The 21381-nt window shown below is 40.9% G+C and overlaps 4 protein-coding genes and 1 long non-coding RNA gene across 6 annotated transcripts; 2 read left to right on the top strand and 3 right to left on the bottom strand.

Moving 5' to 3' along the window:
* Positions 1-18: 18 nt before the first annotated feature.
* Metrn (meteorin) lies at positions 19-2989 on the bottom strand. Its single transcript, XM_071789082.1, has 3 exons — positions 2191-2989; positions 839-1409; positions 19-731 (listed from the first exon to the last, which is right to left on the bottom strand). Exons 1-3 carry the CDS (start codon positions 2280-2282, stop codon positions 522-524), a joined length of 873 nt encoding a protein of 290 aa, XP_071645183.1. The 5' UTR covers positions 2283-2989; the 3' UTR covers positions 19-521.
* Positions 2990-3336: 347 nt separating this feature from the next.
* On the top strand, positions 3337-5680 carry LOC139819592 (uncharacterized). Its single transcript, XM_071789064.1, has 3 exons — positions 3337-3752; positions 4324-4512; positions 4729-5680. Exons 1-3 carry the CDS (start codon positions 3702-3704, stop codon positions 4957-4959), a joined length of 471 nt encoding a protein of 156 aa, XP_071645165.1. The 5' UTR covers positions 3337-3701; the 3' UTR covers positions 4960-5680.
* Positions 5681-6117: 437 nt separating this feature from the next.
* On the bottom strand, positions 6118-13381 carry Sln (monocarboxylic acid transporter silnoon). Of its 2 annotated transcripts, XM_071789058.1 has the most exons (9): positions 13243-13381; positions 12658-12857; positions 10769-12000; positions 9874-10139; positions 9550-9693; positions 9172-9473; positions 8276-8949; positions 7680-7900; positions 6118-6495 (listed from the first exon to the last, which is right to left on the bottom strand). In XM_071789058.1, the coding sequence occupies exons 3-9, from the start codon at positions 11191-11193 to the stop codon at positions 6317-6319; spliced, it is 2211 nt and encodes a 736-aa protein (XP_071645159.1). In that variant the 5' UTR covers positions 11194-12000; positions 12658-12857; positions 13243-13381; the 3' UTR covers positions 6118-6316. The 2 variants fall into 2 exon arrangements, with proteins under 2 accessions (XP_071645159.1, XP_071645160.1); XM_071789059.1 differs by lacking the exon at positions 13243-13381 and having other exon boundaries at positions 12658-13075.
* A 996-nt stretch (positions 13382-14377) lies between these two features.
* On the top strand, positions 14378-20896 carry Nmdar1 (NMDA receptor 1). The gene is made up of 16 exons (XM_071789055.1): positions 14378-14554; positions 14744-14995; positions 15291-15485; positions 15655-15755; positions 15970-16143; positions 16358-16471; positions 16604-16766; positions 16950-17160; positions 17517-17651; positions 17842-17999; positions 18087-18321; positions 18505-18653; positions 18766-18923; positions 19022-19194; positions 19460-19713; positions 20112-20896. The coding sequence occupies exons 1-16, from the start codon at positions 14378-14380 to the stop codon at positions 20352-20354; spliced, it is 2892 nt and encodes a 963-aa protein (XP_071645156.1). The 3' UTR covers positions 20355-20896.
* Positions 15640-16421, bottom strand: LOC139819594 (uncharacterized). The gene is made up of 3 exons (XR_011733779.1): positions 16288-16421; positions 15946-16203; positions 15640-15818 (listed from the first exon to the last, which is right to left on the bottom strand). It is a non-coding gene; the product is annotated as an uncharacterized lncRNA (long non-coding RNA).
* Positions 20897-21381: the final 485 nt, after the last annotated feature.

Genomic DNA, 21381 nt, shown 5'->3' with positions numbered 1-21381 from the left:
AAATACGTAATAGAATCATAATCTCAAATATATTTTATTTCAATAAAATTCTAATACGTTATAAAACGTACGTAATAAAACGAGAAAATGATGGTTACGAAATAGGAAATGAGATAAAGAAGAAATGAGACTTACGAAAAGGAAATTTTTACGGGAAAGTGAGCGATGCATGGGATATTCTATATATGTAACGGTTTCTCTACTCTCTAGAACAAGTATTAAGGCAAAGTGTGCTTTCCGTTTCTTCGTGCACGTTCCTCCACGATCCTCTTAATACAACAAATAATATCACAGTTTGGAGATCGACAATCTGACAGTATGCGGTATGTACACAAAGAATGGATGTTCCCTATATACAAAGGTATCCTCGTACAAACGGCTAGACCGGCAGTTTTCTATTCGGTATTGCTCTAACAGTGATTTCCAATTTCGTAAAGGCGATACTGTACTCATATATCTATTGTGCATCGTGTACGTTCCTTTATGGCTTTCCGCAGAAAATCACCTTAAAATCGCATTCGCTAACTGTGGAGGACGCAGGGCGCGTTGTCCATATCACGTACAATCTCCTCCCACGCCTCCAATCTGGGCGCGCACACCAGGGTGAGGTCTCCGAGACGTCGTTTGGCCATTATCACAAATTCGCCGAGGCCGTGTCGTGCGTCGCATGCCATCGGTACTCTCACGCGTATGCTCTTCTTCAGAGACGCCGTTACGTCGATTTCGTTACCCTGTAAATAAGCGTTATAATTTGTAATTGGACTTACACCGTACGTTAAGCAGAGTATTAAAAAAACCAAAGGCGAAGCGTGCCTTTCGTCTTATGGAAAAGGTTTACCTCGGCTTCCTGAGGTACGTAGCGCAGAATCTTGGTGGCCCTGAGTATCAGCTCGGCAGTGTCCATCTCGAAGTTCTGCTCGACGGCGGTGACGGTGCCTTCGGCGACCAGGTCGCTCTGACAGTAAGCCTTGGCTAACTCCTCCATGGAACAAGGTCTGCACTCCTCTTCCTCGTCCGGCACGCGCAGCGTGCCACCCTTCACGGAATTTGGCTCCAAGTCGTACTGCAGTTTGACCTTGGCGCTTTTGAAGGAATAATCGTCCTCCGCTTCCATGTAAAGCGCGGCCGTACGCTTCCGCGAGCGGAAGCACCGGTGCGAGAGTACGTGCTTGCCGTCGGACGGGGAGTAGATCTGCCTCAGCTTGCCGCTGGCCTCCAGGAAGACCCGCACGGGCCCGGAAATCTTGACGCAGGCACGGAAACCGAGGTAGCCGGAAGAATTGGTCTCCGAGAACGAGACCGGGAAGGAGAGGACCACCCTCAGAGCATCACGCGGATAACTCCACAGCACCGTTCCCCGGGCACAGCGCAGATACACCGGTCGGACACCACCGCCTTCTCCTCCTCCGCTGTGCGAAATATTTAATTTTAATTAATTGTATCTGTTTTTATAAATACAGAGTGCTTGAAAAAAATGTTAACACTTATACGGAAGTAACGGAAGTGATTTTTTTTTTTAGAGAAACAGAACCGATGACACAAGATATCATGGTAACAAATATTTTGTCTTCAAAGTTTTCACCATCATTGTCTCAACACATTTATCTTGAAATATTTTCCAGGTGGTCAGGGTCTCCAGAGCCCTGAGGCATATTTCTTTGGGTACTGGCGCAAACACATATTCTGTCAGACATTTTACACATTGACGGAGAACAAGTAGAGACTGCTTGAAGACAAAATACATTTGTCACCATGATATCTCGTGTTATCAGTTCTGTTTCCCTAAAAAAATCATTAACATTTTTGTTCAAGCATTCTATATAATATTATAATAAGAAAAAGAGAGAAAAAGAGAGCATACTCTGTTTAAAAATTATAAAAAAAGAAAAGAATAACTTATATTAATGCAGTGCCACGTTTGGTTGAAGAAGGTTGAAATTATATCAAACGTTAAATATTATTTTATACCGTTATTGAAGATACAAAATATTAAAAACTAGTCTATTTTACAAGATATACAAAAAGTGAGGATTACAGCTGATATTGTACTTTCAGAACGATTTATTTCCAGCTGTGGCCAAAGATCGGAGTCACAGCGGCCACTTGTTACGGTACTGACTTGTGAAAGTTCATGAAACGCAGAGAGAGAGAGAGATAGAGAGAGACTGTGTCACAACGAAAAATACGAACCTTCCGGACCAGTCGCACTGATCCGCGGCGGTATGCTCGTAGGCGGACACGCTGGAGATGAAAACGAGAACCGCGATTGCCGCGCGTACCATTTTTTTCTTCTTCTTTTCTCTCTTGTCGACGTTCCCTTTACACGTTCGTCGGCCGGTATACGCGACGCGCGTCACATCTTCGACGCCTCGGGCGCGCTGTCCACCGTGGAAATAAAGTCGCGATTTCGAGCCCGCATTCAAATTAAGTACTCGCAGGATATTCCCGTGGGCGTTCGCGAGGCATCTCAGGATTTTCTAGTCGCTCGAGGAGCTCCCGGGGGTACCCGAGATCCTTCCGGAGGGCACGCTCGCGCGATGTCTCGACACCAACGGTGCCAGCAGCAACAGCAGCAGCAAACTTTCTTTCCTTCGGTACCTTTCCAGATGGTCCAGAGCACCTCTCTCGTCGTATACAGCGCAACGTTAAGCCACTCGAACCTGTTGCTCGAGGGGAAAAAAGGCACGCGGAAGGAGGGCAAGGTGGTTCCCTATATGGCGGTCAATCCCGCCGTAGGAGCAAGGAGTAACGCTTGCGGAAGAATGTAAACAATCTCGGAGATCCCCGTCCGGCGATATTTCCTCGCGGATTCTCACCGCGCGCCGCGCATCCTCCGCAACTCGACGACGCCGCGACCGACGAGCGTCCCGGGATCCGGGGGGCACGTCCCACGAAGAACGATGAGAGATCTAACGCGTGACTCACGGAGCACAGTGCGACGCGTCCTCCGTTTTCTTCGGGGGCCTCGGGTCACCAATCCGGTCCACCGCACACCGCACCGCGCGCGAGAGCACTTCCTGTTCCTCTATTCCGAGATATATCATTCCCCCCCCCCCCCCCAGATCCTCCCACTCCTCCGTCGGTCTAACGGCACATGCGCAGAGGACGAGAACGCGCGCGGGGTTTCCTTTCCGCTTCTGTTGTGTCTACGCGCGAACGTCCAGGGCGTACGTTCACCGGTTACGAGTTACGAGATCGCCCGGACCCGGACGCCCGGCTGTGCCCCCCACTAGGCCCCGAACTGCCCGTTCCCTGCCCATGCGGTCCGGGCCCGGAGCCGAGCGAGTGGTCCCAGTCCCCCTTCCTCCTTACCCCCCGTCTCTCCTCGCTAAAACGGGACTAAATAATAATTACACTTGATGAGAATTGAACAATGAAAGTTAAAATTAAGATTTTTGTCGTTCTCTGACATTTCGCGCTAATTTTAATATAAATTTTGACATTTTATATTAAAAAAAAAAGTTGATAAAAGCGATCGCTGCTTTACCGACCGTCAATGGTTACCGACGGCGCGCCGCACGTATCGACGTGGAAGGCTTTACAACAGAGCTTCGAGTTTATCTACGGGAGTTTTGACATCGCTGAAGCGGCGCTGAGTGCGCGCATCAAAAAGCCATAATTGCTTGTTTCTTTGTTACGATTGTCATGTTTACATTTCCTAATCGGAAGTAATATCGTTCGCGAACGGCTCGGCTCGAAATATGGCCAAGACTAAAACGATTAGCAAAGGATGCCCGAAATGCGAGCAGCAGGTATTCAATTCTCATCGCGTGTTGTAAATTGTACATGTATTTTTTAATATTTCACACACACAAACACATATATTTACAATATGTCTCTCGTATAATTATAATGTGTCTCATTTTGTAATGTAACGTTCCACACCTGCCACGAGGCACTAGTTTCTATTTTTACTATTTATAAAAATACTATGTATCTTTATAATCTTTATATTTTATTCAATTTTCTCGTAAAATAAAATTTAATGTAATGTGCAAAGTATCGAAATGAGATGTGAGAAATAATTTTTTTTTGCAGACAAATATGTTGCATGAACGCATTCTCCGCATTTTGATTTATTATAATTGAATAAGAAAAATGGCAGTTATCGAATTATTATATATTTATGTTTATGATTTACTATTTTTTAACAATTTTATTATAATAATACATTATTTTAATAATACATTATTATATGAGAATCTTGTAAATTTTATATTATTTTATATTTATACTTGACATCAAATTAATTATATATAAATTGTGTACTAAGTTGAAATTATGGCGATTAACAAATTTGGTATGTTTCTCTTTTGCGATAAGGTACCCGTTGCCTGCAAAGCATGTCCCTGTGGACATTCTTTTTTCAACGCACGGCGCAACTCTATCAAGAGTCCACCCAGCCCTGACAGCGGGGTGATGAAGACTAGAAGAACAAATCGCGTTAAACGCGAGAAGCCAAATTATTATGACGCCTTGGAATATGACAAGCAGATGAAGAAAAGTGCCAAGGTAGAGAATAGAACCATTACTTTTCAACCCTTTTAGAAACATAGATTTATTAGATCCCAATGTTGTTTCAATTTTATTATTGCTACACGCAAAATATTAATATTTGCATAATTTTCTTAATATGTATACCAATATATATTTTTTGAAAGAATATTTGATATATTCTTAATGCATATATACGTAGCTATAGCTATAAAAGCTATTCTGTTCTTTCAGATCAGACGGACCACAGACAATGCGAATGATATCGATTGTCGACAGTTGAACAAAAAGAAGAAACGGAAAGCAAAGGGAAAGGGCAAGAGTGGCAGCAGCAGTGGCATGGGCGACGACGATGACGAAATGGATGGGATCAATGGATTATCTCCCGAGAAGCAGCTCACTTGTTCCCTCATATTACAGGAACTGAACAACAAGATGAGAGTGGTGGCTTGGAAACCTACGTGAAATCTGCGATAAATATAGACGCGTATCCCTTTGACGATCTCAATGACCATTAGTCCGACGTGATTGCTTTATTACGCACGTTGATGAGATAAAAATGAAATGAACTTACGCATTACGGTGCACCGCATACATTGATCCTATATACATGATATTGAAAATTAAAGTTACCGAGTTTACATCGAGTTTCAGTCTCCATACAGAGACAACTGCCATGAAAATCTCCGATCGATGTAATTTTTCATAGCACTCTTATGTGTCATTTTTTTTTCTTTTCATTGTGATTAAGACTTGTGATGTCATTTCGAAGCTTCTGCATACGGAATATGTAAACTTGCAATTGAATTGTGCGTCCTACTTGTACTATTTGTACTCCACACATTTAGCGCTGAATATAATCGTCAGATTCTCAGGATTGTTCTTGGAATTCTATGACAGAGTGGTCGCGGATAACGCCGGATAATCATTGCACGAGACTTTTGCGATCGGACTGCCATATATAGCGCTTAGAATCCAAATACGGATTTTACACTTTAACAAATTAAAATATTCCGAGATTACTTGTAGCAATCATTATATTTATACATATCTACACATACCTATTTAAAGATAAAGAAACAGAAATACGTAAAAGTTATAACTCAACGTGTAAATATTTAGGTTTATTGTGAAAAGATTTATATATACATATATATAATGTAAAAAATTTATATTATAGATTATTTATCATCGTTTTTTAAATGTCGTACATACCTATCAAAACATCAATTTATTATACTTTTCTATGTAATAGTCATCATCCTTTTAGTTATACATACGTATACGATGTTCATATTTAAGAACATTGAATTAATAAAAAGTGATTTTGTATATAACTGTAATAATAATATGTAAAATGTAAATAATAAATATAGGAACCTTCTTGAAGATCGCTTATTTAATACATTTACTATTCGTGAGATATTTATGACTCATGAACATTCTTGTTTACACACTTATGAGGCATACTTATGTACTTTAAATATCTCGCTAAATAATATTTTAATATTTAAATTTATTTGAAAGAATACTTAACAGAACACGTTTAAGACATTGAAGTACAATGAGAACTTGAAGAATAATTTGAGAATGATAAGGTGGGATAAATAGAGCGTGAATATGTCAATTTCTAATCTGTATTTATTTAATTAAATTTACCTGATAACGTGACATAAAAAGTGGCAAGGAGTCAATTTTGGAGATGTTCAATAAGCATCATGATGTTATCATTTTTTTTTTTAGTGACAACTGTTACGATTTATTTATTTTCCTATTACACATTAAATCACTTTATAGTCAACGATCACATTTTCAAAATAATTTACCCTTTCACGGTAGTGTCCTCCTGACGATTGTTATTCTCGGCGTTCACGGGCAGCTTTGTTGGATTTGTTTGGTTCTCGTTGAAAACCAAAAGCAGGGGTAAACCCCCCATGACCATACATGTACCCATACACAAAAAACACACGGTGTAGCTTCCGGTTACATCGCGGAGATAGCCTGGAACAATTTATTATCGATATACATATTATTATACAGTCAGCACATAATATAAGTGGTAATTAAAATCACAAGAATTAATCAGATATAGAATTAATTATATGTATTAGAGAGAATCGCATGAAGATAAACAAATACGTCAATTTAAATAAATATATGTCAATGTGTATAGAATTCAATTACACATTTCAAGTGACGGGATATAAACATTTTAATTAATTTGTGCAATCCGTTTTTCGTAGCAAAATGTGAAATTGTATAATTTATCATCGTCTTTACTTCGCAAAACTTAATTTAAAGTACGTTTCAAATTAAACAAGGAATAATATTTCGCTATTTATCTACTCATGTAGTTCAGCTTGCGCGAAAATGTTATCTTTAACATATTTAAATGTTATTCTTAACATGTTATACACGATAAATGATTCGTTATGACTCGAATGCTATCGGTGACCTGACATTTTCTTCAAAGAAAAATCGATTCCAAATTAGTAATGGCTGCAGTGTTTTATCTATTTTAAAATTATCCGAGCAATCAATATAACTACATCGCACAAGTTTATTAAGATAAAAAAAAATACATGGAGATATAGAATTACATATAACGTAGTTTAAATAAAAATCTAAAGAAATAATTCGAGGAAGTGCAAGCGATAATTCTCAAAGACAATACTCTCGAAATAATTTAAAAAGAAAAAAACAGCCATTTATACACATACATGTTGATTCAAGAGCATAAAGACAAAATGTGTGAAATTCACAAAAAATTATAATTAAACACAAAATCCCGTTCGATGACCAAAAATGTCAACATTTATTTACCCTATGTTATACACACACACGTCGATCGCTTATTTATTAAAAAAAAGTCACCCTATATAGTAGTGGTTGTGAAACACATGTATATACGTGAGCGCGTGCACAGCCTTTATATTTTTATCTCCGCACTCTTGGACGTAATTATCAACGCGAATAATTAACGCAATACGCGACTCAATATTTTCTCTGCAGTCTCTGAAGTAACGCGAGAGAGTTGCACGTGTACTTTTCCACAGTTGCATATACACAGGACAGTCGATGAATTGAAATTAAATGGAAGAGAAGAGAGAATTCGCTCGACGAAATTAAAGAGCATCTGCTGTCTTTGAAAAATGATTGCAGTGCAGCCTGGTGCAGCGACGTACCTGCGAGGGGCGGAATCGAGATCGCCCCGAAGCTCTGGAACATCCTCACGAGACCGTAGCTGGACGATATTTTGTCGGTGCCGTATTGATCGGCGAGCAGGACGGGAACTAGGAGAAACCAACAGCCTAGGCACAACCCGTACATGCCGACGGAACACGCCAGCACGTAAAAGGAGTGAGCCATCGGGATCGCCAAGACTGCCACACCAGCACCCACCACGCTGCTCGATGACAAAAAAAGAGAGACCATTCAGTAAAGTAATTCAATGACTACGCTCTCGTTTCGTCTCGCCTCTAACGTAAAAGAATCCATCTGAAGATATTTAAAACGGATCGGAATAATTAATTGTTCGTTCATTAAATATTCAGACGGAAGTGACTATGATGGTATCCCAGAATATTTCTCAGGATCCCAAAATATTCTCCTAAACGCGGTTTTTAATCTCGGAACGAGTGAAGCAAATAGAAACGATCCATAAATATTTCTTCCGGAGTCGATATTCATAATTTATCAGGATGAGATATAACGAGTTTTATTTAAAGCATAATTAATTGTGTTTATCTCCAATTAGCGTGATATATCTCGCGACGCTCACCTGCCGATATACCCTTTTCGCCGATCGAACAGCTTGAGATCGGAGAGCCAACCGAGGCCGAGCCGGCCGCACAAATCGAGAACGGCGGAGATGGCCACCAGGTAGCCGGCCTCCGATTTGCTGTAGCCGGCGGCGTGGACGTATGCCGGCAGGTAGTACAACATGTACGGGCTGCCGGTGGACATTAGACTGACGGAGAAGCACATCATGATGAACTGCGGATTCTTTAGCAGCGACAGGTCGATATAGCGCGTCAGTCTTTGCATGAACGTAATCTTAGAGTCCGTCGATCCTGCGATGCTGCGAGATGTCAAGGACGACATCCTGTTCGGCGGCGATGGCGGCGGCTGTTGCTGCTGCTGCTGTTCCGGCGGGCCCATCGCCGTCGCGGACGACTTTAGTGACCTGAGCGACGATCTGGCGGCCTTGTACACGCATGTCGAGTCCGTCGACAGGTCCTCCACGCTGTGCAGGATACTGGAGCTGCGGATCTTGGAAATGGGCTTCATACGGAGACCCTCTCCCATCACATCCTTCTCCTCGTCGCTGTCGGTCAGCTCGACCGCTACCACGCCGCTGTTCTGGTGGAACAGCTCGTTCAGCATGTTGTGCCGGGCAATCGGATCGTTGGCGAACAGTAATTCCAATTTTTGTTGCTTCGACTTCTCCTGATCCTGTGAGCCGATGAGTTATAAATTGCCATTGATTTGTTACAATCGATATCCCTCTCGCATTACCTACTCATTACTATATGAGTAAATCTACGTGAACCGAATGCGAAAAGTAGGATGTTTGCAATCTTATAAAGAAAATATATCATTATATACGTTATAAACAATCTACATATACATAATGATAAATATGATGACATATATCAGTCGAGAACCCGATTGTACCTGCTCTTTCAGTTCCTTTTCAAACTTCTCCACCGAGACCGAGTCTTCCTCAGGGGCATAATTTTCATCCAATGGTCGGTACAGTGTCGCACTGACGCATACGTGCAGCATGCAACCGCCTAATAGCAATACCGTGCCGTGAAAGCCGAAGTCCCTCACCAGAAATTCGATCAGAAGCGGGAATACGAAGCTACCCGCGGCAGTGCCGGACACGCAGATCCCGTTCGCCAGGGCGCGATGCTTGTCGAAGTATTGCGACACCAGGATTATACCCGGCGTCGTCGACAAGCCACCGCCGATACCTGCAAGGACGCGCGAGATGAAGGACTGACTGAGGGAAGAGTGTGCGGCAATAGGATTGAAATTCAAAATGCAAACCTGTCAGCACTCCAAATGTAAAAAAGAGATGTATCAATCGCGTGGCGAAGTAACTAGTTGTAAGTCCTAGGGCGCAAAAAAGTCCTCCCACGAAAACCACCGCTCGACAGCTGTACTTCTGGCAGAGCATACTCGTCACCGGAGCTGCGAAACGAAATATCGATTTAGCACGCCTCAATTATATGTTATATTGACGCGAACACAAACAAGGTCAGCTGACTACGGATTATAGGCATCAATGACTTTCGCTCGTTCCGAGCTCTTTCCGAGAAACGGAGATCGCGAAGACCCGCAGGCACCTAAATGACGAGGACGACGACTCACCAAGCGCTAGACATAGGCACGTCAGAATCGCTGGTATCCAGGACGCGACCGAGGCGGATGAGTCCTTGAAGGTCTCCATGACCTCGACGTAGAGCACGCCGTAGGACTTGACCAGCCCGGCCACCCAGAACTGCACGAAGAAGGCGCCGAACACCACGACCCAGCCGTACCCGCCGTCCAGCGGGACGTACGTGGTGTTCCGGGGTTTCCTGGTCTCGTTCCTCTGCCGGGACTTTCTCCTCTTCGGGGCCGTATACCTAGCGGATCTGGATCAGGATCGAAGCCGTTATTCGAGCGAATAGTCACTCGCAAATTACGAGAATGCGGAAGACTACTCTATGTAATAAATATTTAATTCAGCAAAATTCGACGGTTTCAATTTTTTTTTGTTTAATCTTGACATTTGGAAATTAGTACTGGGGAAAGTTCAAAAAAAGATTATAATAACAGTTCTTGTTTGCAAAACAGGAACAATCTGTGGTACAAATTTCACACGTGGGGAAGAAAATATAAAATATAATAAATATAAAAGTATATAAACTTAAGAAAAATGGGGATATTAGCATATAAAATGTAACGTACACGAACTAATAAAGTTTTAAACGTGTACGTTTTCGATTATTGACATGTTGATATTTCCTAAAGAATATAACTTTTATATATATCTATTAAATTTAAATTACTACATTTTGTCAACTACACGTGTTTGATTCGTTTCCTCAGAAACGGGAACGACACGTTTCGCATGCGACAATACCGCGATAAGCAGCGCGACGAACAAAGGGGGATGAAACACGTGTGGATTGTCGGGGTACAAGCAAGCACGTACAGAATCGGTCTTGCCGATACCTGGGTCAATATACCACCCCGACAATATATTCACTCCGACACCGACCTGAGCTCCCTGGATTTGGCGATGAGCGGCCGGGCAGTGAGGCTGGATATCGTCAGCAGGTTGTCGTTGTCCTCGTCCTCGGCAACGGTGCCCTCGGGGCTCTGCAGGTGCGGCGGCACGATCGGCGTCGAGGTCGCCGTCGCCTGGACCGCCAGGGACGCCGGCCGCTTCGGCGACGGCGCTCCGCCGGCGATGCTGCTCAGGTCGAACACCGGCGCCGAGTGGATGGAGAACAGCGAGCCCAGCTGCGTCGCCGGCTGATCATTCATATTCTCGTCGATGAGATTGCTGCCGCCGGTGACAGCCATCTCCTGGGACGCCGCCGTAGGGACGCCACCGACGCCGACGCCGCCGACGTCGACGTCCGCCAGCAGGCTCGACGCCCTACACGCGTCCTGAAAGCTCCATTCCCGTGGTAGCGACATGTTTCCTCGGCGGCGGCTTCCTCGGCGGAACCGGGGGGACCGTAATACATTGGATTGTGTTGCTTGGTTGGTCGCGCGTGGTTTATTCGATCTGGTCTCTCTGGTCTCGTCCCGGCGGTCTCCTCGAGCTCTTTCCTCGCTCTCGATCGTCACCGCCTGGCGCGCTCACCCTCCTCTCGCCTGCTTCTTCTCCACTAGTTGGAGAACGGAATTTGTCTACCTGGACGCGATGTCTATCTGTTATCGTAGGGGCGCTGTTATATCACGCAACCCTCGTTATCTTTCTTTCCCTTTTGTTTGTACCCCTCAGCCCCTCGGCAGTAGAAGGGCTTCGGTGCAGCTTGATTTGATTTTCAAAGACGAGCTTGCCCCGAACTGGAAACTCGGCAGATAAAACTGTCAATGGTCGACGGTCAGCGTCTTTTGTCTGGCTGCCAAAGCACTTCTCCCGACTTTCTAATGTAGACTGAGACCCTCTCGATGAACACGAGTGGGGTGCGCACGCAGACTGGTGGAGGGTTGCTACTAACTGGAAATTTACAGTAGGATCGATACGTCGGTGACGCTGACGCGCAAAGGCATCTTCGCGGAAATCACCCGCGACCCACGTGCGAATGGAGCTGACAGGGGGAAAAACCACCGCGTGTGACGGCCGCGAGACAAGAGCCATCATTTTTGAACGAACGAAACTGGGTTACATGAATATGGAACTGCATGGAAGTCTTCTGACACAAAAGAGTCGCTACATTTGAAGCACTTTTTGTATAGAACGTTAACAGCCAAAATGTTGGATGGGACTTGATTATTCTGAAAAAATAAAACCCATTTAAATACATAAAATTTGCTTGACCCTATGCTTGAATCTACGCAAATAAATGAGAAGTTTTTTAACGAGAGAAAGAAAAATCGAATCATTACGCTTGAAATAATTTGCGTATAAAGTTTTGACTTTTCGAATATCTGATCGCATTGAGAAAATCCAAACTGCTTTGATTATCAAAATTAATTCTACATTTATATCTCTACGTCTAGAAATACACATTTATATTTCCAGCAGAAAATCTTAACTCTATGATAAAAGAAGAAAACAATTTCTATCCTTGAGCCACCTTGTACAGGAAATGTTAATAACCGGATAAATCATAATTATTTTGAGAAAAAAAAAAAATTCTAATAAGCGAAAAGAATTTTTGAGAATTTTAAGAATTTGTATCGCTTTAACATTCTTATTTTAACGTTCTATTATCAGGAGATATCTGTTTGCGTAGGACTGTTTGGAATTGGAATTTTTTTAAAGCATGACGTTCCGTAACGTGGTCGAATAAATAAACCTATGTTTCAGAGATACAGAGATACAATAAGTATATTTCATCGAGTTATTCATAGAGATATAATGAGTACTTTGTCGAATCGAAAATCGCAGTTGTCAATTCAACTATATTAATAATCGTAAAATTTACATACCGCCGTATTATTTGTTATTTCAATCGCCGTTCCTCGACTTAAAGTAAATTGCTAATCACTCGCAAAACGTTGTTTGCCCAAAATCTCATTAGAAAGCGCATCGCATTGCGGTTTAAGCTGATTGTCTCCCAGACGTCTCGGCCTTCGCTCGTCATTACGTCATCTAGCGTGCACTGTTCGCCCTCAATTGCTGTAATTACCTGGTAACAGTAATTGTGGGAGAAGTTTGCGCAGGTTTAATCGTTTTCGCAAATTGCTGCATCCAGATATAATTTAATTATGCACGTGAATACAATTAAAAGAAAACGATTGTTTTCTATTATATTTGATCTAGTATTATTCAATATTGCTTGGTAATTTCCGAAAAAAACGATCAATTTATCTCATTAAATTATCTTCCGTTGATATGAAAAAGGCTTGTAAGATAAACTTTGTATAGTATACGTAGCGAAGCTTTCACGGAAGTAGTAACAATGAAAGCAACAACAATAATAATAGAATAATGATATTAAACGTTGAGGAATATTGTCGCAGCTATAATGTTTCGATTGGCATCGTTTGAACTTGGCGATTTCGCGATCGAACCTCGTGGCGGGGGTGACTTCTACGCGCAGCATCCGACTGGATCAATGACAAATCTCCGACTACATCCCCTGCGCGCCCTCGCGCTCTATCTCGAGGCTCGGCATTAGCGCTTGGGCTGTTCCAAAGTGCGCTTCCCTCGGGCGTGGACCGGTTTTGACATGTAATAAATAGTAGTAGATTCTCTGAGTGGATCCTTGGAGATCCGTCTCGCTCCAGATCCAATCCGACGAGATATCTAAAATAGGGTGCATATATTAAAGCGTCAGAAATTATATTGTGAGTAAAGCTGTTTAAGTTTCCTTTTAAGATACGCGAACTGCGACTAAAACCCAGTGCAATTTTCGATAACAACAGCGATTATCATTTCTAATTATGTGTGTTTGTACAATGCAAGGAAATAAGTTAAATTATACTAAAACACATAAACCTTGAACATAAATAAGTATCGAAGATGAGCAAAACGTGTAGAAAAGCACGAGTTGAAATAATATTTTGTTTGACGTTACAAAAATATGAGGAACTTTCATCGCGAAAATGGGCGGAGGCTGTTTATTCTAGGAAAGGATGCAAACTCGTTAATGACCCAGTTATTCTTTTGATATAATAAATGAGACAAGAAAAGTATAATTTATAGTTGATAAAATAGTCTCTTCATAAGGTTATTTTAAAAAATGGAATCTGGCGTCTAATATCGAAAAATATCTAAGATCATAAATTGTAATAAAATATATTAATTTATTATATTTGAAGAATAAAAAACCAATTTTTAAATATTTTATAATTTAGACAAGTTATATTAAAATATCAAACACTACTAATATTAATTTCTTTAAATTAAACTAAAAAATATATATTTATAAAATCTAAAATCATTGATGGTTTACTAAATCAATTGTTTTTTGTTTAAATATTAATAATATTATAATCTTAATTCTAGCAAAAAAATTAAATAATAATACAAATAATATAATTAATAATTAAATAATACAAATTAATCTTTTGTTAAAATTATTTATAAGTGCATTAGATATTAAGTTAAAAGGATATTCTCACCTCGAACAAAATTCCAATATCAATCGTCACAAAATTAATAACTCGTTGACTTATCGTGAGGATTTGTTTACAGGGCTACACAATGAAGAAATTACGGGTGAAGACTATACTATCACTCATCTTCATTATCTTGCACAATGCTCCGCGTTTAGGACTCGTACTCGCCAGGACTATGACCCATAACAATCCAAGATTCTTCAAGATCGGCGGCGTTCTCTCCAATGTTGACAGCAAAGAGCACTTCGAGAAAACGATTGACGTAAGATTAATAATAATATTATATAAAACTTACGATATATATATGATAAAACTCTCTCTCTTGATTTACAATAATAAATGTTAAATTTATCTCTAAAAAGAGTTCTATGCATTATAATATGCTCTTGTACATTATATCTATTCTCTACACGTATATATATAAATACATATATATATACCTCGATTTCAGCATCTCAATTTCGATTCCCAATACGTCAATAAAGGGGTAACATACAAGCATACGGTAATCGAGATGGACTCCAGCCCTATAAGAACCGCATTGAGCGTCTGCAAATCTTTGATAGCCGAACAGGTATACGCGGTGGTGGTGTCGCATCCGCTTACAGGCGACTTATCACCGGCAGCGGTTTCCTATACGAGCGGATTTTATCACATACCCGTGATCGGTATATCGTCCAGGGACTCAGCCTTCTCGGACAAAGTATGCAGAATATAACAAATCAAATTTAATTTAATAATCGACATGGAAATTAAGGCAAATTAATATAGAATCGATGCAAAAAAACAATCTGAAAAAGAACAGCATTCTTTGCGCAAAAGTAAACCAAAGATTTTTTTTTCGTTTAAGTTTTATACAAGCTTGCAATGTTTTTGAAAAAATTAATTTAAAAAATTGGAAAATTAATGTATCGCGTATATTTTATATTATCCAAATGAAAAGCGATTGGTTCCACATTGTGTTCAATCGCAGTAACTAAATGATAATGTCCTTCCAGAACATCCATGTTTCATTTTTGCGCACTGTACCGCCGTACTCTCATCAAGCGGATGTCTGGGTGGAACTGCTGAAGCACTTCAACTACATGAAGATTATCTTCATCCATAGTTCCGACACGGACGGCCGCGCGCTCCTCGGACGTTTCCAGACGACATCGCAGAATTTGGAGGATGACGTAGAGATCAAAGTGCACGTACGTTGCATATTAGTTTGTACGTGTTATTAATTCGTCATGTTAATTTTACGAAATACTTTAGCTATTAACTACACTAATTAGAGATTTATAGACTTACATTTTACCAGTAGCTGTGTAATTTCCTCAATAGTTACGAATTTCCTGTTACTAGATATCACTGTTTCAGGTCGAATCAGTCATCGAGTTCGAACCGGGATTGCACAACTTCGAGGAGCAATTGAGGGAGATGAAAAGCGCACAGGCGAGAGTCTGCCTCATGTACGCCTCGTGAGTATCGTAACTTGACATTTATAAATCTCGTAAAAATGGGAAATGTCGAAGAGTAAAATTCTAAAATATGAGAAACAAAACGATCTGTAACCACACGACGTTAACAGTAACATCGTCTTACAATTTTTAAATTTCTGATCATTTAACATCGATCTTATACGCGAACCTCAGTTGCGGAGATACTTACAATTAAATGAACTTCTTTGAACAGGAAAAAGGACGCGGAAGTGATCTTCAATGACGCCGCCAATCTGAACATGACCGGCGCCGGATACGTGTGGATCGTCACCGAGCAGGCGTTGGACGCGCCGAACGCGCCGGACGGCTTGCTAGGGTTGAAGCTGATCAACGCTACCCAGGAGAAAGCACATATAAGCGACAGCCTGTTAGTATATCTACTGCCCGACTCGATCCGGATCGCGTTGCACATCTACCTTCAGTTTCCCTGGAATCGATTTTTATGTTCTAAGCTTATTTTAGATATCATACATATTTCTCTCTCGTATAATTAAAGATAAGGATTTCTTACCTCAAAGAAATTTCGAATGGCTCATTAAAGACTTGTCCTCCCTGCATTTGTTTCTCTATGTGTTGTTTAGATACGTCCTCGTGTCCGCGTTGCGAACGATGAATCAGACAGAGAGGATCACCGAGGCGCCGAAGGACTGCAGCGATTCCGGCTCCATATGGGAAACTGGCAAGACTCTTTTCCAGTAAGATCGCATTGTTGTTTCTCACGCCTAATTCTCTGAGGAATTTGAAACTTTTTCTTCCCACAAATCTCTGGTAGCAATGGAGATTCCATTCCATCGCGTTCCCCTTATTCTTTGTTACTGTCTCTTTAGGTATATTCGCAAGCAAGTATTACCGCATGGTTCGACAGGTCAAGTGGCGTTCGACGATAACGGGGACCGCATATTCGCCGAGTATGACATAATCAACATCCAGTACACAGGTCCAGACAATAACAAGACGCAGGTGTCCGTCGGCCAGTACTTTTATCCCGCTGTAAGTAGACAATTCGGAGTGAGCGAAGAGAGATCAGTGAATACAGGCAGTATTTATAATTAGATAGACACTTATTTATATGTAATGATCGCAGCTGATTGCATCTTGCGTAAAATTTCACGTCTTGAGTCAAGAACTACAGAACAACTTTTTCGAATGTAATGTTTCTTTGTTGCTTGGTAGAACGGCACCAAGATGAAGCTGCGAGTCAACGAGTCCAACATCATATGGCCGGGTCGTTTGAAGATCAAACCCGAGGGTTTCATGATACCCACGCATCTGAAGGTACTGACGATCGAGGAAAAGCCGTTCGTTTACGTTCGCGAATTACCCGACAATGAGATCAAGTGTCTACCTGAGGAGATCGCTTGTCCGCACTTCAACATAACGGACGGTGCGTTATTACTCTTCTACTAATCAACAGGACAGCAAGAACTTGATTTTAATCTCTGATTAACTTACTGAATAATACCTGTGCTAGTTTATTAGCTTGGATAGAACTATTAATTTTCAAACATATGGAAAGCGAATTAAAAATTATGCTGCAAGCCGATCGAATTAATCACCAGTTAACTTAATCAAAATTTAATCCAAGTTTTCTCGAAAATTAGTCGCGATAATAAACATTGCATCAGCTCAAACTAGTTCAATGTTCCCGCTGAGAAAAAATTAACCAGATCAACTATATTCGAAAAATTATACTACCTGGGAAATATAATAGAATCTAATTCACTTTTTTCTTTTCAACAGATAAACAAATGTTTTGTTGCAAAGGATACTGCGTGGATTTATTAAAAGAGCTGGCGAAAATGATTAACTTCACATACAGTTTAGCCCTGTCGCCAGACGGTCAGTTTGGCAGCTACGTGATCAAAAACACCTCGGGTAAGTGATTGAATTATAGAATTATATATAAATATAAATGTATTAAATTTTTAAAGAAAACATAGAATATATATAAATCTATCAATTTAGTTTCCAAATTAATTCTTAGACAACGGAAGATTAATGATTTAAATCTCTTTCTTGTGTTTTTTCTTGTTTCTTCCTCGCGTTTCGACATATGTATCAAAAGTCGGAGGAAAAAAAGAATGGACGGGCCTTATTGGCGAGATAGTCAACGAACGGGCTGACATGATTGTCGCGCCATTAACGATCAATCCCGAGCGTGCCGAGTTCATCGAATTCAGCAAACCGTTCAAATATCAGGGCATCACTATCCTTGAGAAGAAGGTGTCTCCTCTTAATTTTGTACAAAATAAAAATGTCGCGTATATTTTATGCAAAAATAAACAAAGAAATATATTTTTCTGAGTTCAGCCTTCGAGATCATCGACTCTGGTCTCCTTCTTACAACCGTTCAGCAACACCCTTTGGATCCTCGTGATGGTATCGGTGCACGTAGTCGCGCTGGTTTTGTACCTGCTCGATCGATTTTCACCCTTCGGCAGATTCAGACTGGCCAACACTGACGGCACCGAGGAAGACGCCCTCAATCTATCCAGTGCTATCTGGTTCGCTTGGGGTGTATTATTAAACAGCGGTATAGGAGAGGGTAAGCTTTCTTTCATCCCATTTTCGTTCATTTAATCGGGCGTCTCACTTGGAGGGAGAAACGCTAGAAAAGAAAAAGATAATTCAAAATTTAAAGTCCATGCCGAAGAGTATCTTTAAACTGGCTTTCTTGTATTAGATCATTTTTCACATTACCATTTAATTAAATTTTGTATTTTTGTAGGTACCCCACGGAGTTTCTCCGCGCGCGTGCTGGGAATGGTGTGGGCCGGATTCGCTATGATCATCGTCGCATCGTACACTGCCAACTTGGCGGCGTTCCTTGTTTTGGAACGACCAAAAACTAAGCTCACCGGCATCAACGATGCTCGAGTAAGAACCAAGATTAACTATATATTTTACTTGTCGAAAAATACACCGGGAATAAAAGATGAATGTATCTGATGTGCATTCTCTGATATGAATATCTGCGATGCATGTAAAGCTCAGGAACACGATGGAGAATTTGACGTGCGCGACGGTGAAGGGATCCGCCGTGGACATGTATTTCAGACGCCAGGTAGAATTGTCCAATATGTACCGTACAATGGAGGCGAATAACTATGACACTGCCGAAGACGCGATTCGCGACATTAAAATTGGGTAAGCGGTAGACGCTTCGGTTTTTAAGATCGTCAATTCTCCGCTTAAGTTGAAAACCTTCAATGCATATTACATCGTGGTGATTTCTTTCTCTCCAGGAAATTAATGGCGTTCATCTGGGATAGCTCGCGATTGGAGTTCGAAGCGGCTCAAGATTGCGAATTGGTGACGGCTGGCGAATTGTTCGGCCGCTCGGGTTATGGAATCGGTTTGCAAAAAGGATCTCCTTGGGCGGACGCTGTGACATTGGCGATCTTAGACTTCCACGAAAGTGAGCGCAACAATTTTCGACGTAAAGCACTTCACGCTCGCGCGTTGCCATATTTTTCTGTACAGCAAGATTTGTTATTTCTGCTAATTATGATTCTTGTTATGCCAATCATGATGATGTGGCAATCTGAAACGTTAAATATTAAATAATATAAATTATATGGAGAAACATATCAAATTTAATTTTATGTTAAGTTTAATTTAATAATATTATATAATTTGCGTAATAAAAATAAATATTAATCGCTAGCAATCACTTTTTACAGGTGGTTTCATGGAAAGCCTCGACAATCTTTGGATCTTGCACGGTAACGTGCAACAATGCGAACAGTTTGAAAAAATGCCGAACACCCTCGGTCTAGAGAACATGGCAGGGGTGTTTATCGTCGTCGGCGTCGGCATCGGCGGCGGAGTCGCTCTAATTATAATTGAAATGGCATACAAGAAGCACCAAATACGTAAGCAGAGGAAGATGGAACTGGCAAGACACGCGGCCGACAAGTGGCGAGGAATGATCGAGGTAATTTAATTTAATCAACTTAAAGAAGTCGACAGGGTCGACTTAATCAAATTACGTCAAATTAATCGAAGTAATTAAGTTATTCCGATCGATTGGACGCATTGTTCTCGCTTCTCGAAATTATTTATTAAGAAATTTCTTAAAGTTATCCGTCAAGAACTTGTCAAAATCTACTTTTAAGATACATAATCCTATCTTCGTGACTTTAGCACTCTTTATATGTCTATTCCTACCAATACAGATTAACTTTAATCTTTTTCTAATTTTTAGAACTAGGAAAAGATAAGAAAGAAGTTAAACCAAGACTAAAATTAATCTACATTGGTAGAAATTGATATTAATTGTAGACCACAACGTATTTCGTAAACTTTTAAATATTCGTATTGTTTCGTGAGCAGAAGCGGAAAACTTTGCGGGCGTCGATAGTCACGCAGCGAAGGATCCAGAGCAACGGCCTGAACGATCCCGCGACGGTGAGCCTGGCGGTCGACACGGTCGCCAGGTCGAACGTGGGCTCGCGCAGCCCGGGTCGCGCCTGGCCCGGTGACAGCGATCTGAGACAACGGCCGATCTCCCGTTCCGACGACATCCGATTGTCGCCCGCCGCCTACACTGCCGACGTGTCGCATCTCATAGTCTAATCTTACGTTGATTTGTAGTTTTTTACCGAATAAGAAGCGTCGTCGCCGAACGTTCCTAGTAGACCGATCACACCATGGGATGAAACTCATTCTAATATCTTCCTCGCATAGCGGAATACGATCGCAGGGTGATCCGTATATAATCGGCGAATAGCTGTGGGATATATTTGAGATGATTAATTGTTCGCTTGTTAGATGTTTATAGAAAATTGTGATGGACTACCTTAAAGATATCTCTGATATTTATTGAATCGTTGCAGATGTTATTTGTTTTATATCTAAATGATTTTGAGATGATTTAATTTTTCGAGAAAATAAATTGTATGTAATTGAAAGATTCAATAATGTTTAATAATGTTAGTCATATTCATGTGAATATGTTAAAATGTGGGAAAGTTTTTTTAAATAGACCATTAATTTACTTTATTTGTTACAACGAGAAAGAAACATTGTGCTTGTATACACGTATATGTATGTATATTTATTATAGATATATCATGGACGTTTTGTCGATTGTGGAGATATATTATGTTAAAATATGACCAATTTGTTTCACATAACACTATCCTTTTAGATTTTTAAAACTATTAAGATTTTCCAAATCTATTAAAATTATTAAATTACTTTATCAATATGGTATAAATTCTTCGAAAACAGGAATTGAAATTATTCTTGGTGCTTATATAAACTACAACAATTTGGCATAGAAGAACTTAAATATCCAAGTGAATGAAGTAGAGAATGAATACCAGTTAGTCTTCAGGAGTATTCAACTAGCCAGTGACAGATCTAACGATATCCTGCTGTAGGCGAAGGTAAAGGCGTAGAAAAAGGGTACCCTGGTGTTGCCGAGGGATAGCTTGATGTCACAGAGGCATATTCTGATGTGGAAGAAGGAGAACTCACAGTTGGGCAGGACTGCAGTTTGAGGAATGGAGATGGAAGGTTGGCTCGGAAAGTTTTGCTGTTCAGTGAACGTTTCGCTGGACGCACTAGCACTAGCCGAACTTGAAGCGGTCGCGAAACG

Source organism: Temnothorax longispinosus, chromosome 9 (assembly GCF_030848805.1).
Source record: "Temnothorax longispinosus isolate EJ_2023e chromosome 9, Tlon_JGU_v1, whole genome shotgun sequence".
NCBI classification, from domain to species: domain Eukaryota; kingdom Metazoa; phylum Arthropoda; class Insecta; order Hymenoptera; family Formicidae; genus Temnothorax; species Temnothorax longispinosus.
This window is presented reverse-complemented; position numbering and strand designations above follow the sequence as displayed.